This window comes from Carassius gibelio, chromosome B1 (assembly GCF_023724105.1).
Source record: "Carassius gibelio isolate Cgi1373 ecotype wild population from Czech Republic chromosome B1, carGib1.2-hapl.c, whole genome shotgun sequence".
NCBI lineage: Eukaryota > Metazoa > Chordata > Actinopteri > Cypriniformes > Cyprinidae > Carassius > Carassius gibelio.
Genome location: NC_068396.1, coordinates 10,158,349 through 10,175,021, shown reverse-complemented (window position 1 = coordinate 10,175,021; position 16,673 = coordinate 10,158,349). Strand labels below are relative to the sequence as shown.

Below are 16,673 nucleotides of genomic sequence, written 5' to 3'. Positions count from 1 at the left end.
ACCTGTTCTGTTGTCTTTTTGTTAATTAACATAGATGTGTTTATTGTTCCACAGAAGGCTAAACTGCATTAATGCTATGAAATATATATATATATATATATATATATATATATATATATATATATATATAAGAAAAATCAATTATAAAATAAACAGTCAAACTTTTTACTTAAAATTTCAGTCCAAATACATTGGATTTATGCACTTATGATTTATGGATTTATTCAGTCTACTGAAAAATGTCTGTGGTTATTTTGCACTGAACAGTAACACTAATGCATTTGATTTAAGGATTTTAAGGTCTGATTTAAGGTTTAAGATTTAATTTGTGGTTGTTACTTATACCTAAAAGAGGGAGAAAGAAAGAAAGAAAGAAAGAAAGAAAGAAAGAAAGAAAGAAAGAAAGAAAGAAAGAAAGAAAGAAAGAAAGAAAGAAAGAAAGAAAGAAAGAAACACAGGAAACCATTTTAACATATTGTTGATCTATAACTCCCCAATTATTATTATTATTATTATTTTCCCCCAAATATAACAATTTTACCCATGTGGCTAAGTTTGTTATAGCTGTGAGGACACAGAAGGTCCTTTTTTTCAGCTTTAACCAAAGTATTTATGATTTATATTAGAAAAATTGGACCCACTTTATATTAAGTGACCTTAACTACTATGTACTTATATTTTAATTAATAATTTAGTACAATGCACTTATTGTGTACATACATGTTTTTACATTGTACTTATATTTAAAAAAACGACATGCAATTAAATCTGTATTTAATTTCTGTAATAACATTTATAATTACACTGTTGACCCATACTTCACATCTTAACCCACCCTTAAACTTACCCATACCTCCAATCCTCTCCCTAACCTTACCCCTGTCCCACCTAAATAGCAGCACAAGTGTTTTACAATACAATATGAACACAATAAGTACACTGTACTTATTTTTTATGTAAGTACATAGTAGTTAAGGCCACCTAATATAAAGTGGGACCGAAAAATCTTAATAAAAGTGTCAACTACATCAAATATCTAACAGCATTAAAATGACATGTCAAACACTCGCTCTTTAACAGGAGGAAAAGTTTGGTTTGTGTTTTTACCATGTCTATAAGATGCTGTTTTCTGCGCTATGAAAGAATTTGCATTTACTCCCAAAGCGTGAAGATGTGAAGAGTCAGGGATTCAAATTTATTTTCACAGTAACACCACAGCAGCATAACCCCAAACTTAAGTTGTGTTCGAGTCATTTTTCTGATGACTGCTTTTTAATTTTTGGTGAGGTCAATGCAGGATTTGTGAAACACTTATTTATTAGGGATGGGGCAGTACCCAATTTTATTCGGACCATCTTGTGCTTCTGAATCACAAGTTGTAAGTATGACTAATTATTTAAAGGGATATTCCACCCCAAAATGAAAATGTTGTCATAAATCACTTACCCTCATGTTGTTCCAAACCCGCAAAAGCTCTGTTCATCTTCAGACAATTGAAGATATTTTGGATTAAAACCAGAGGAGAGTAGCCTCACGCAAAAGATGGATTTGTAAAGATGAATCTTCAAACTAATAATTTGAGTCATTGAGAAATAAAGTAAAATTAAATGCATATCATAATAGTGGAAATTCATCAGTTTCTTTATTTCAAAACTTGCAAAGCCATCTTTTTAAAGTTCTTCTTAAACACATGAAGCTGTTGAAATGGTATAAATCTAAAAGGGATATTTCATACAATAATGAAAATTGTCATCATTTACTCACCATCAAGTTGTTCTAAATCTGTGTGAGTTTCTTTCTTCTGCTAAACACAAAAGAAAGTATTTTGAAAAATATAAGTTACCAAACAGTTAAAAGAAAAATACTAAGTAATTCTTAGCGGAAATATAGGCTTTCAGTTTTAGAGGTCAATTCAGTATGGTCAGTGTGTCTATTTGTTTTAACTGCTTGCATGTGCTTGCTTGTGTAGTACTCTTAATATGTCCAATTGAAATTAAAAGCATGAAATCCACTTAAATTCGTTTAATATTCTTTCAATATATACTCTTTTAGGAATTTTGAAGTATATTTTAGCATGCCAAGTTCTTTCTCCATCTTTCCAAGTTGTTCATTGTATCTTTAAGAATAATTGTTTTGGCTGTTTTCTCTCATTTTACAGCATTTGCATCCATATGTTAGCATTTAATTAATAATTATACATTTTTCCTTGTTTTAGGACAATTCAGTTCAAAATGGACCCTCGGGGGAAGGTGACACCCTTGCAAGACCCCCAAAAAAGTCTGCAAATTGAGAAATACATCTTTGCTGGGATTCATTGTGGTTGTGTTAGCAAGGATAACTTCCTCCGATTTAGTAAGTGTCAAGAGTCGTGTGATAGGGAATCCCGCTGCTGCAGCTTGGTTTGGTTTGTGATTTGTCCTCATGAATGAGGTGTTGGGACAGAGACATTCCACCAGGTTTAGAAAAATAGTTTCCTTGACAAACTTTATTAGGCACAATGAGAAAGAAGTGATGCTGCAATGTACACTACCGGTCTAAAGTTTGTGATCAGAACAATTTTTTATGATTTTTACAGGAGTTTCTTATGCTTATCAAGGCTGCATTTATTTGATAAAAAAATACAGGGGAAATATGTAATATTGTGAAGTATTATTATTATGATGCAAAATAATTTTTTCTATTTTAACACAGTAAATTTGAAATCCGGTAAACAACACCATAGGAGTTATTTTCAACACTTTGAAAGTGTATATATGAGAACCACCCACAAAGTGTTAATTTAACACTTTCAAAAGTGTTGCCTCATGCAACACCAATATAGTGTTAAAATGTGAACACTAAGAGAGTGAAATATCAACACCAATGCAGATAAAAACAACACTGTTACAGAGCTGGGTGTAGCTTTGTAGCAAACACTGACAGAGTAAAAATTCTACACTATTCCGGTGTTGAAAATCACAATATACTCGGTGTATAAAAGGGTCAAAATTTACACCATCCTGGTGTTGATAGAACACTTTTTCGGGAGTTATTTATGGTTCTGTATTACCTACTAAAAAAAAAACCTAAAAACTAAAATAAACTAGAAAATCACTATGAAGAAAACGTCACTGTCAAGGTTTCAAAACTTTATTTCAGCACAGAGCAAGAAACCATAAATGCCATGAAATTATTACAAATAACAGTCCATGACAATGTAAAAAAGATGGTCATTGCCATAGGACATTTGTAAATCAAATGGCTTGTAGTACATCAATTCCTCAGGTTTTTTGAGTACAAGACAATGCTCATGTTCAACAACACTGAAAGCATGAAGGTGTTCAATAAACTCTGATTCCATACACGATACCAAAAAATAAATTCCATCCTTAATAAAAATTTTAACAATCTTTCCAAAAACAGGTGCATCATCAACAAACTCTAAGAAAACAACAAGATCACTGCGATACTCAGTACCTTGACACTTTACCCACGGTGTGACCATTACCTCGCTAGAGATATCAATCTGGAGTTGCTCTGAAATAAAATCAGAGTTTTCAAGGTCAGACAACAGCTCATTTGAAACAGGGCCAGACTCAATACCCCTAAAAGTACATGACTCCCAGTGATAGGCAATGGCTATCATAACTGAGACTGAAAACAAAATGAACCTTGAAGAGTTCATCAATGGCAGCCAGTGAAGAGGATTCTTGACAGGGGATGAGCTTTTTATCCACCACAATGAAGTAGTGACTGATGGCTTCCTTGCTGCTCCCCGAGGCAAGAATGTATGGCTGACGATTCTCTTCCAGCTCAAGGTGTTCCTGTATGCTCCTGCATGCCTAAATGGGGGAAAAAAATTACGTCTTTGAATAATAATGATAAATTAATAAGTACAGCTTAATCAGTTAACATTTATTTGAGACTTTTTAGCTTAATTGCACATCATAAAGACCAGGAAGCACTCCAAATCAAAGCCGTACATGCACGAACAACAATTTTAGTTTAGATCATATTTACATTAATTTTACATTTATCATTTTACAGTTTATCTAATAGTAAAAAATAAATAAATATTCAATTCAAAGTGTAACACTTATAGGCCTTGTATTTTGGCACCAGTGTACCAGATACCTACTTTGTGAAACACCACCAGATGGTCAATAGCCTGTGAAATACTGATCCTTTGGATTTTCTTTCTTCCTGAAGCCTGGGGTGATAGGAGATGCAAAAGTAGAAGGAAGGATGATATATCACTGTCCCACTCTGGAAAAAAAAAGTAACTTTGTTAAATGTCTACACAAAAATGAGTATGTATAGTATGATTTCACTGCAAAGTCATTGGAGGTTTCACCTGGGGAATCCTGTGCCTCGCTGCTTTCTTTGCTCTGTTTGGCAGATGACAGTAATCGTTTCAGCAGTGGAGTGGGAGTCAAGGTTTCTCCTAGTCTGATAACCTTTGCTTTGAAACCTGTCGGCCACCTTTCCAAAAGTCTGGAAGCAGTTTCTGACCCAAAGAGGAGTGTGAAGTCCTGAAAAATCTGAAGTTTTGAAGAAAACACAAAGAAATTACAATATATTGTGATTACAATAATGTGGCCAGTTTCAACAATGCAGACCATTTGACAGTTCTCTGATACTAACATTTAAATTTTAGTAAAAAATGAAAGAAAATCCATACCAATCCTTTAGTGTCCAGGAACCGAGGAAAAACAGAGAGAATGGTGGTGGATCCCTCTGGATCATGGACAAGGCGCTGTCTGTATTCAAACGTTGCCTTCATCTTCTGCATGATGACCTCACGTTCACTTGTATGATTCATCAAAGAGATGGCCTCTACACTTTGATCATTATCTAGCTGATGTTCTTGGTAACATAGCTGTCTGTCAAGCAAAGGACCTCCCTTTTCTTCCGTTTTTGGATCTTCCTTATTTCCAGAAGGTCTTGTTCCCCTTTGTACTGTCTTGAGGCGCCATGACAAGAATCCAGTGTTTTTTTGGCCATCATAGAAATGTTCCTGTTGAAATGACACAAATTCTTAATTTAACCCTTAATAAAAAATAAAAACATCTTTAGACATTTCCAACTGAGCACAAAATATTGAATGTCCGATCAGTGATAATGACTTACATATCCAGTCCTTCCTTGGGGATCTCTGAGTGAGGGAAATAAGGTGATAATTCCCAATCCATACTTCTGTTTGGTAAGTCGATGTGGGACCCTTCTGAAGAATTGGAACACTCAATGTTACTTTACGCTGATAGGAAATGTTTAAGAACATTTAATTAAACTAACTTTAAGGAAAAAAAAAAAAGAATTTTTTTTTGGACAATTTGCACAAATTTGTATCACCCAACTACATCTATCTACTTCACAATCTATAGAGCATCAAAATCACTAACAAACTGAATAATGCAAGAGCGAATTATATTTTTAGAATTACCCTTCTGTCTCCATCATGTGTGCAACTAAGATGTTCACCATCACTTTCCTTGTGTCATCACTAATTGTGCCTGTATCTTCATACTCCTTAAGCACATTTCCTCCACCTGGTCTTGTCTGTAGAATTTGTTATATCAGCTATAAAAAAAAAGAGTATTATTAACAGATACTATTATGAGAGAAGATAGTGCAGTAACATCTAAATTACCCTTAAATATGACCCTGATCTAAAAAATATTACCATTATATATGGGGATTACAAAAAAAACCTTAATGAAACTGAATATCATGATGAGTAAAACACCCAGTGTCTGTGTAATGCTACTGGGACTCACATCTCTGGCCTGTGCTCGTTGTGATGCCACATCATCATCTTCATCCTTTCTGAATCGTTTTGGACTAAACCAGTCACTCTCTTCACTGCTTTTTGAAGTTAGAGACAGTGTATCTGTATCCAAGCTTACTGAAGACTGAGGTGTGGAAGATCCTGTTAATGTTAAAACTGGGGTTAATAGATGTCATGTTAGTATATATTAATACTGAATTAAAAAAAATAATAATAATGAGAATTTTTTAATCCAGAACATTGGTTGTTGAAATAAAAAGACTCAATATGATCCTTGCCATTTGAACACTGAAGATATTAAAACACTACCAGTACTCATTCATAAATTGGGATACAGATCATTCAGCAGGTCCTGTTTTCACTCACCCATGTCAGTCAACTCATTTATGACTAAAACCAACCCACTGGTGGACATTAGATCAGGAAACACATCTTTATCCACCTCTGTACCAGTTTCATCTGTAACTGTAACAGCAAGCTCGTCTGGAATTGAGAACTTCTCTTTCACTGCAAAACAAAATATTTACCAATTTTAGTCAAGTTTTATTTATAATTTGACAAAGCTATAAAAAACATATAGATTAAATTATTATGATATTAAATATCACTCACCCTCTGCTAGAAATAAATCAAAGCACGCCTCTGAGATTTTTATGAATTTCTTCCTATTCCGAAATTGTGCTTTGACAATCATTGTGATTAAGCACCTGAACTCCTGGCTTGTAGAGGAAGAAACACATCTTACTGGTTTGCTACAAACACAGACTCAATTTGAAACAAGATTGTAAAAAAATACAAATATCAAGACAACTTTAATAATTTATCAAAACGGCAAAGATACCAATTAAATCGAAATAGGTTAACTTTTTATCCGTTATAACCCCTCATTAACAAGACAAAAGGGGAACTTTTGAGAAATGATACCATTTTCGTCTCCGTCCAAACTTTCACACTCTCCTCCTCGAGCAGTCTAAATAAGCGAGGTTTCTTCATCTATTGTATCCGGAAAGACTTGCAATACAGTTTTACGCTACGTACAGCGCCCCAATGGTCAAACCTCGTTATTGCCGATACATTTTACATAAAAATATCTGTGGTAAATTGGTTTTAATTGTCGACATTGTCCACTTTTCTCAAATGAGACTTCCCCGATGACGTATGCAGCCTTCAAATGCGACCAGGACGCAGCCTCCGAAATGAGACAGCAATATATTCCACGATTACACATATTACATTTTTTGCTCCTTAAAATGTAATTGAGTACTTGAATTCACTAAAATAAATAAACTAACGTAAACCACGTCTGACCATAGACTGTATAAAAACAAATCATATAACGCTGCTCAAACATCGACATAAAACGTATCAAGTTACCACAGTTCAAAACCATTAAGGTCCCAGAAGCATGGTCAACGATCAGCAGAAATCCAAGCCGAATCTTAAAACAAAATCTGAACAATCTTTTTTAGGCCAATAACCATATTGATATATATATTTTCTGTTAACGTTAGCGGACTGCAGAAATTCCATGTGCCACAGTTCACCTGTAAAATGGCGCGCGCGCGCGAGACTTTATAGACTCATTTTGAAAAGAACACGATCAGAGTTTAATCAATAAAAATGACTGCTGTGTGCGACACACGAAATGACAGACGAAACTACTAACGTGAAGTTATATTCAAAGCTTTAATTCGTTGATAAAGGGGCATGACATAGGATGAAGCAAATGTCAGAGCTAGTTGGCTTTCTCAATCATTATTATAATTATCTGTGATTGAAGTATAATGATTATATACAAATTATAAATTAGAATACATTTACAGTCTGTATCTGTAATATAACATTAAATTGAAAGACTTACCACCACGCTTCCAGCGAAGTAAAATGGCGTCCGCATGTGGTCTGTTTCGATGAAAATTGACGTCTGTCTGCACGTTAATGGAGGTGTGGCCTGATTAACTCTGAATGAGAGTTGACGTCTGCAACTATGTAAAGTAACACCAACTCTTATTTGAAACCTGACACTTCTGGTGTTAGACCCATTCTGTTCAGTGTTGATCCAACACTTTATTTTAACACTTTATAGTAACACTGGAAAATCAACACTGTTAAATTTACTGTGAATACACATTCAAATCTAGGTCATTTATGTGATGAAAATCAGAATTTTCTGTAACATTACTCCAGTCTTTAGTGTCACATTATATATATATATATATATATATATATATATATATATATATATATATATATATATATATATATATATATATATAATTTTTTTTTTTTTTTTTTTTTTTTTTAAACAAATATTCTTCTTTCTAACTTTTTATTTAAAATAGAAATCTTTTCTTACAATATCAGCTGCAGTTCAAAGGTTTGGGGTCATTCAATTTTTATTCTTTCTTCTTTTGAAAGAAATTAAAACCTTTATTCAGCAAAAATGTGTTAAATTGTTAAGAAGTGATAGCAAAGAATTCTAAAGTTAAAAAATATTTATATTTTGAGTATTGCAGCCCCCCCCCGCCCCCAAAAAAAATGGCTGATGAAAATTCAGCTTTGCATTACAGAAATAAATTATAGTTTAAAGGATATTAAAATAGGAACCATTATTTTATATTGCAATAACATTTTGCAAGATTACTGTTTTTTCTGTATTTTTTATCATATAAATGCAGCCTTGATGAGGAGAAGAGACTTCTTTAAAATAACATTGCAAGTCTTACTGATCCCAAACTTTTGACCAGTATAGTGTATATAATGAAAAATAAAATAAAGTGATCATGGATGTATGTAAACCTTTTGTAGGAAACCTCCAAAACACAATTAGAATCCTTTTAAATACCAGGGGCTCTTTAAGAAAAACAGCTTTTTATATTTTATAACTGGTTGATAATGTATAATTACTAGAATTAGTTATAACTGTCTAAAATGTAACAGCATATATCTGCAATAACTGATCATCTTATGCATTCTGCTGCGGTTCGCAAGAAAAAAAAAATCATGAAAGTCAGTAATGACGAAGAACTTGATATTTGTGACCAGGACAGTGTGGACAGCACAACAGAGGAAATGTTTATTGATTGTCTTGAGATGTTGATCTTGAGTTTTTTTTTTTTTTTTTTTTTTTTTTTTTTTTTAGTACTTAAAAGTTGGCAAGCATGCTTTGAATAAAATGTCTGTGTTAATGCCTGCCTGTTCATTTAAGTTGAACTATTTAAATTATAATTGTTAATTCTGTTATTACTTCTTGCGCCATGCAATAAGCCTTAACTTGAAATATACACATCAGAGGAGGACTGCGATTCAGGGGCAAACTTCCAGCAGAGAAAGAGAGCCTGTCTGTCTTCCATATCTTCTATTGGAGGAAGAGATGACATAGAGAATGAAGATTATGGTTGAAATGAAAAGTAGCACCCTATCTAGACACAAGAACCTGGCCCATGTGGGAGACCATTGTAGACCACTATGGAGTCAAATGCCAAGAGTGAAAGAGTGAGGTGTGGCAGTATATTTATCAAAAAGATGTGAAGTCATAATTAGCACTGGGGATATATTCAAGTGTTCTTCGTCAACAGAGTACTGGAGTGTGTCCTTTCTTTCTGTCTCTTCCTGCAAAAATCATGTCTTTTTGAACGAATGCACCATGAACGAACAACATAAAAAATACCCTTAACTCTGTTGAATTTACTGAAGCCATATTAAAAGCCTTTCTCATGCCAATCATTTAAATGGTTTATCTCCGACTGAAAGCACATCGTACCACAAGTCTCACACATGATTTAAGTTTTCTGGTTGCAATGTTTGCAATACTGCCTACTGACATTGTCCACTATGAGGTGCTTTGGCTTTGTGGAATAGCTGCAGAGGAGGAACCGGAGAAGAAGTGAGTCTAGGGAACTGGTGCTCAGTCCTGAGGATTTATTTCTGTAAGTTATAAGAGAAACGCCTCCAAGAATCCCTTTCTGGTCAAAGGCTTCTTGTTCTGTGCCTTGGCCTTTAGTTCCTGCATGATAAATGCGTTCTCTAATCATCTTAAAAATTTAAATTCCATCCTGCATGCACATTTAAATATAAATCTACAACTGATGACTGATGTGATGTCAGTGGCAGTGACTGTCTATATTAGGAGTGTGTCAATAATCATCACAGGAGGAACAGACTTGGTTTCGATAAATAGAATTTCATTAAAAAGTGCAACACGTTTTCCGCCAAAACGTGTCAATTAACTTTAGCATTGTTTAATGTACAGGCATATAAAGTTGGCTACATTTTAGTTACAGGCTGAACTGGCGCTATAAACCAACGCAATCTGTGTTCATGTTTCTCGTGACGACCGTATGGTGTCCTGGGCATGAATTCTGGATTTTTTTATTTTTTATTTTTATTTTTTTGTGAGGTGAGGTGAGGTGAGGTTAAATTACCTTGGTTACAAACGTTGTGTGATTCGGATTAAAACGTTTCTGCCACGTCCCTGGTCTTTTAAAATGTATTTTTAAATGAGCGGATTGGCGGGAAATGCTTCTCTTACCAAATTGTGTAATTTCCTGTGGCTGTCGCGCGGAGAAAACGAATGATGAACGTAGTCATTTTCCCTAGCACGTGAGTTAGGTTTCATATTTGATCTTTGAAACAGCTGTGTATTGTGTTTTTGTGGTATTGTCAGATTATAAAGACAGACTGAGGCATATTATTATTTGTAGTTTACAATGCCACTCCTGCATGCGTAAACATCGACTTAACTAATGTTACATGATTTGAGTGCTTAAAGGTAGGGACCTTTATACAAAATAGGAATAAAAATAAGATATGTAATCGAATTTACAAAGGCTTAGGTTTATCTGTTCCATAAAAAACGAACTGACGCCTAATTCACTGTCTCCTCACCTTCTATTCAATAGCAAACTTTGCACCGATGGATATTTAGAACTCTGCAATGGACCCAACTGAAAGTACAGCCAGTGGTGATGAATATCTTTATATTTGTGGCCAGCAGTGTGGATAGCACAGAAGAGGAAATGTTTTTGAATGGTCTTGACCCTGTTCTAGATCGGTGAGTCTTTCTATATATTTTCATGAAAGTTTGTAACATTGTGTAGCGTTCATATTTTATTATGTGAGTTAAATAGTATTTTTGATGTAAAGAAATGTGATTGTGTGGACTTCCCCTACAATTAGCAATTTATCATAACAGCAGTTGTAGTTAGAGTATGGGGTCAGATGGAAAAGTTGAAGATCCATAGAAAATAATCTATCTTTTATTATCATAAAATCCATAATCATAATCGCAATGGACTACACTTACACAGATAAATAATAAACATTTTTTTTTACGTTTTTTATTATTATTATTATTATACAAATTATAAAATGAAATATTTTGAATTCTGCAGATCTACCATGTTACTGTATCCACAAATCACCCATTAACAAGTAGACAAACTAAATAAAAAAGATTGGAGGTGCATGAAACAGAGACGTGTGTACTATCAATAAATTAGCTTGTTCATTCAGCCCAATTGCCATTATTCCGTACTGGTCTGAACCGGTAGCATGACCTTTGTTGTGGTGTGAACAGGCATTTTAATCAACAGAGTATGCAACTAATTCAGTTTCTTCTTCTGCTTGTGTCATGCAATAGACCTTCATTTGACATTTACACACCAGAGGAGGACTGTGATTCAGAGGTGAACATACCGCAGAGAAAGAGATCTCGTCTGTCTTCCACATCATCTACTGGAGGAGACTGTGTATCAACAGAAAGGTGGTGTAGCTCAGATGAAACCGATGTGGAAGTGCTTCAGCCAGACTTCACACCTGTCCAAGTACCTGGGCCAAAGTTTTTACCACACAAGTGTAGCAGTCCTCTGCAATTTTTTCAGCTGCTATTTCGCCCAAAATAATGATGCAGTCTATTGTAGGGCACACAAATGTCTATGGGACCAAGTGCAAAGATGTGGGTGAGCGCTGGCGCTACATTTCTCTAAAAGACTTGAAGTCGTACAGAGGACTTGTAATTTACACAGGACTTTTGAAGTGCTCTTCACTGACAGAATATTGGAGGGAATCCCACTACTTCAGTCCATCCTTTCCTGCACAAGTCATGCCTTATGAAGCATTTGTGACAATCGCCAATACTCTTCATTTCAGCAATACCAAGGAGGATAAGCAAAATTACTCAAAGAAGGGAACAGCAGCCTATGAAAGGTTAGGGAAAATTCTACCTCTGTATCAACGCATTCGAGAGACCTGCAAGACCTATTTTCATCCCTTTCAAAACATCACCATTGATGAAAGAATAGCGGCACCACAGCCAAGAACTGGACCCAATGCCATGCAAAACAAATCTACAGATAGGGGGTACAAACTCTTTGCACTGACAGACTGCACCTGTGGTTATACATGGGACTTCTTTATCTATGAGGGGAAGTTATGTGCGTCACAGAGCGAGGGCCTGAGCTATGAGTGTGTTATGGCATTGTTGGATGAAAATCTGTTGGGCTCTGGGTACAAGCTGTTTCTAGACAAATTTTACACCAGCCCCACACTCTTCAAGGCCCTTCTGGGTAAAAATATCTATGCTTGTGGTCCTGTTTTGCCAAGCAGGAAAGGTTTCCCAGAAATCTTGATGAACAGATTGTCAAAGAATGCTCCACGCGGCACCATGCGTTGGATTAGGGATGACAATCTTCTCTTTGTTGAGTACAAAGACTCTGAGGAAGTGCAGATGTGCTCCACCTTCCATAAAGCTTATGAAGGTGATACTGTGCAGAGGAAGGTGAAGGGTGATGCACACTGGACCCTAGTAGAGGTTCCCATTCCAGCTGTAGTTCTGGACTACAACAGGTTAGTAGAATTTCAGTGGTCTTTCTTTGACCTATTTTTTTTATATTGTTCAAAAAGCTTTTAGAGGCCTCGTGTGTCATTTAGTTTTGCATGTGTATTATTCACATGAGTATTTACCTTTTAGTTTTAAAATACTGACTTTTTTTCTATTCACCCAGGAATGTGGGGACAGTGAAACCATCCAATTTCATCACTGGACATTTCAGAGTTCTACATAAACCGAAGAAGTGGTATCAGTGTGTTTTTTATCACCTTTTGGACATCGCCGTAGAGAATGCATTCAGTTTGCATGAACTGGTCGCTGAGAGAAAAAAACAAAAAAGCTTTGACACGGAAGATGTTCCTTGAGACTCTTGTTTTAGAGCTTACAGAAATGGATGCTGAGAACAGGTCTGAATCTGCACTGGTTTCCTTGGCTCTTCCCCTGGCTCCCATCTCGTCTTCTCTTTCCACTCCTGTCTCGGCTCCTCCCACACCTCCAGAATCATCACTTCCTGAAGGATCCCACAGGCCAAAGCACTTTGTGCCGGACAGTACTGTCGGTAGGCGCAGGTGCAAGCTTTGCCCACTGAAAACTCCAGTCATGTGTGTGACTTGCGATGTTCCATTGTGCTTTCAACCAAAGCGTGATTGTTTTAATCAGTGGCATGAAAACAAGGTGATTAATTCATGATGAATTTGAACCAATTTTTTGCTAAAATGTAAATAAATATGGGTAGTATCTCTAATATCATCTGCTATTATAGTCAATGCTATGAAAACCATCAAAACAAATATGTGGAACGATCAATGGAGGATATAAAGGTTGTGGAATTAATGTCAGAGCAGCACTACCATTCGAAAGTTTGAGCTTTATGAGATTTTTTTTATTTTAATGTTTATGAAATACGTTTCTTATACTCACTGAGTCTGCATTTATTTAATAAAAATACCGTAAGAACAATAATGTAGTTTAACAATATATTTTAAAATATAACTTATTCCTCTGATGGAAAAACTGACTATTCATCAGCCATCACTCCAGTCTTCAGCGTTGCATAATCCTTCAGAAATCATTCTGATATAAGAAGCCACATCTGCATCTGTATCATACAGGCACATTTAACTAGTTTTTACTTTTTTTTTAATGAAACATTTGTGTGACCACCAGTGTGTTGCCTGCTCATGTGGAAATATTTGTGGTTTCCTTCCTGACTAAGAATGAAAAACCATTCTTTAAGTAGTTATGTCAAAACTGACAATGACAACATGCATAAGAATCTAAACACAGGCCTTTCAGGAGAACTCTATAAAAAAAATTTAAGAATCATTTCATTCTTACATTTATAATCTGAGAAGTCCTTTCAGGAAAACATTTAACTTAATTAAATGTAATAAAAAAAAATAAGAATAAAGTCTGGAATATGTTTTATAAAGAACAGTTAAGTGTAAAATGTGAAGCAAGAACCCAGGATTGCGTTTACCAGACCGAGGGTTTATGATTTCAAGTGTGAAGATGCAGAATCCTCTCTTTATGTTCTTTTAATTCCGACCTCAGTGTAAATACAAAAATCTGAATTCTGCAATGTCTTTCTCTTCAACATGGAAAGAGTGTTCAGTGATGCGTAGCAGACTTCATCTTCACTCTGAAAAGAAAAGATATTTATGTAGGGTACTTAGTATCATTAATATTAATAAACCAAAAAACAATCTGTGGAATGTTTTAGAAGAAATAACTGTTATTGTGGGATGTAAGGATGTGCACATTTAATGCAGTAGCCTACCTCATTATGTCTTATCTCGCTCTGTGTTGTTGCAGGAACTAGGGAATTAAAATGAACATAACTTAATTCAGAAAAAAATACAAACAAAAATTGACAATATATTCTGTTCATTTTGTGAGGATGTTCGTGTAAATTGATGTAATTGTAGCAAATCTTGCAACATCAGAAAAATCAAAACAGGTGAATGGCACATTATATCTCTGGCAAAGAAAAGAAAGAGTTCAAGAGTGAATGATTACCAATAGTTTTCCTCTGACAGAAGCAGTACACACAGATGGAGGAGAGGAGAGAGAAGAGAACACACACCGGACACACACTGAACAGCAGCGTCCAGCAGAGGTCTGATACAGGAGGTGTGGAGGTGTTGAACCTTGGCTCTAAATCAAACGTAAGTGAAAGTAACCACATTTTTGTATAGACATTTACTTTTTACATTTACATTGTGTTGTGCTGCCACAGTGAATTCATCTTGATGCCGGCTTGACTAATGAAACCTGGCAGAACTAAAGCTGCATAATATTTAAATTATATATATATATATATATATATATATATATATATATATATATATATATATATATATATATATATATATATATATATATATATACATACAGTACACTACAGACCAAAAGTTTGGAAACATTACTATTTTTTATGTTTTTGAAAGAAGTTTCTTCTGCTCATCAAGCCTGCATTTATTTGATCAAAAATACAGAATTTTTTTTTATAATATGATATATTTTTACAATTTAAAATAATTGTTTTTAAATTTATTATACTTTAAATTATCACTTATTTCTGTGATGCAAAGCTGAAATTTTAGGATCATTATCACATGATCCTTTAGAAATCATTCTAATATGATGATTCATTATCAAAGTTGGAAACAGTTCTGCTGCTTAATATTTTTTCAGAACATGTGATACTTTTTTAGGATACTTTGATGAATAAAAAGTAAAAAAAAAAAAAAAAAAAGCTATGTTTTTAAAATATAAATATTTTAAAATAAAAATATACACTACTGGTCAGTAATGTGGGGTCAGTATTTTTTTTTCTTTCTTTTTTTTCAAATAAAATCGATACTTTTATTCAGCAAGGATGTGTTAAATTGATAAAAGGTGATAGTAAAGAAAATATATTATTAGAATATATATTATTAGAATTATTTTTATTTTTATTTATTTTTTTGTTGAATAAATGCTGTTCTTTTTAATCTTTTATTCATCAAATATATTAGACAGCAGAACTAAATCTGAATATTAGAATGATTTCTAAATGATCATTTGATAGACTGGATTTTACATGTGACACTGAAGGCTGGAGTAATGATGCTGAAAATTCTCAGCTTTGCATCATAGGAATATATATATATATATATATATTATTTTGAGTATATTCAAATAGAAAACTTTTAAGTTTTTTTAACTTTTAAGTATCATGATTTTCACATTTTTTTCATCGGCATAATAGGGTTTTGTCAAATACAGTTTACAGTTTCTTTAAAGTTACAAAAAGAAGCAACATAAAAGTTGAACAGTTTTCTTACCCAAGACAGATAGATGAGTACTTCTGTTTCCATACTGGTACTCACAACTTATAATGCTATGTACATCATGTGCTTTTCTGTCTTTTATTGCACAGTAATACAGTCCCTCATCAGAGACACTGACGTTTGTAATATGTAGATCATAGGAGTTACTGGAGCTGTTGAACACAAAACTGAAACGTGGAAACATCCCAGTGAACAGGTTTCCAGCCTCTATTAACAGAGATGGTTGATCCTCATGTGAGCAGTTTCTCCACCAAGCAATGTGTGATCCAAGTGGTAAGACACAGTCACAGAACAGAGTTGTGCTCTCTCCTGCTTTAACTCTTTTGTTCATTTGTGTCCCAAACACTCTCTTCTGTTCATAGAACAAAACACCTGCAAAAGCAAATACAAGTTCAAATACAAGAAACATGACTATCAATCAAATCAAATGATTTCAACAAATAAAGACAAAAATGTACTTACTTACAAGCATGACGACAATAACTATTGCTCGCTCCATCTCAGAGACTGAAAAACAAAAAAAAATCAAAGGGTCTTCAATGTAAATGTCACCGGATGACTGTGGTGGGAGGGATTTCTGTAAAAGGGCTTTGATTTGCTTAGAGGTTGGGGATTTTTTTATTTTGCTTAGATTAAGGGGTTTATCAAATTCATTAGTATTTAGTTTGTACACATTATGTTTATCTTCTGGTTGTTAAAGAAAGTTTGATTCTCTCAAAAACTTAAAATTGTAAATTTACAA

At 34.3% G+C, this 16,673-nt stretch overlaps 1 protein-coding gene and 1 long non-coding RNA gene across 3 annotated transcripts; one reads left to right on the top strand and one right to left on the bottom strand.

Annotated features, from left to right (window-relative positions):
- Window positions 1-3,115: 3,115 nt before the first annotated feature.
- On the bottom strand, window positions 3,116-7,886 carry LOC127948703 (uncharacterized). Its single transcript, XR_008152152.1, has 9 exons — window positions 7,629-7,886; window positions 6,380-6,486; window positions 6,134-6,274; window positions 5,757-5,908; window positions 5,423-5,559; window positions 5,110-5,203; window positions 4,334-4,996; window positions 4,118-4,245; window positions 3,116-3,821 (listed from the first exon to the last, which is right to left on the bottom strand). It is a non-coding gene; the product is annotated as an uncharacterized LOC127948703 (long non-coding RNA).
- Window positions 7,887-10,087: 2,201 nt separating this feature from the next.
- LOC127948695 (piggyBac transposable element-derived protein 4-like) lies at window positions 10,088-13,343 on the top strand. 2 transcript variants are annotated; one of them, XM_052545330.1, is made up of 4 exons: window positions 10,088-10,369; window positions 10,669-10,820; window positions 11,409-12,613; window positions 12,772-13,343. In XM_052545330.1, the coding sequence occupies exons 3-4, from the start codon at window positions 11,670-11,672 to the stop codon at window positions 12,959-12,961; spliced, it is 1,134 nt and encodes a 377-aa protein (XP_052401290.1). In that variant the 5' UTR covers window positions 10,088-10,369; window positions 10,669-10,820; window positions 11,409-11,669; the 3' UTR covers window positions 12,962-13,343. The 2 variants fall into 2 exon arrangements, with proteins under 2 accessions (XP_052401290.1, XP_052401291.1); XM_052545331.1 differs by lacking the exon at window positions 10,088-10,369 and adding an exon at window positions 10,391-10,538.
- Window positions 13,344-16,673: the final 3,330 nt, after the last annotated feature.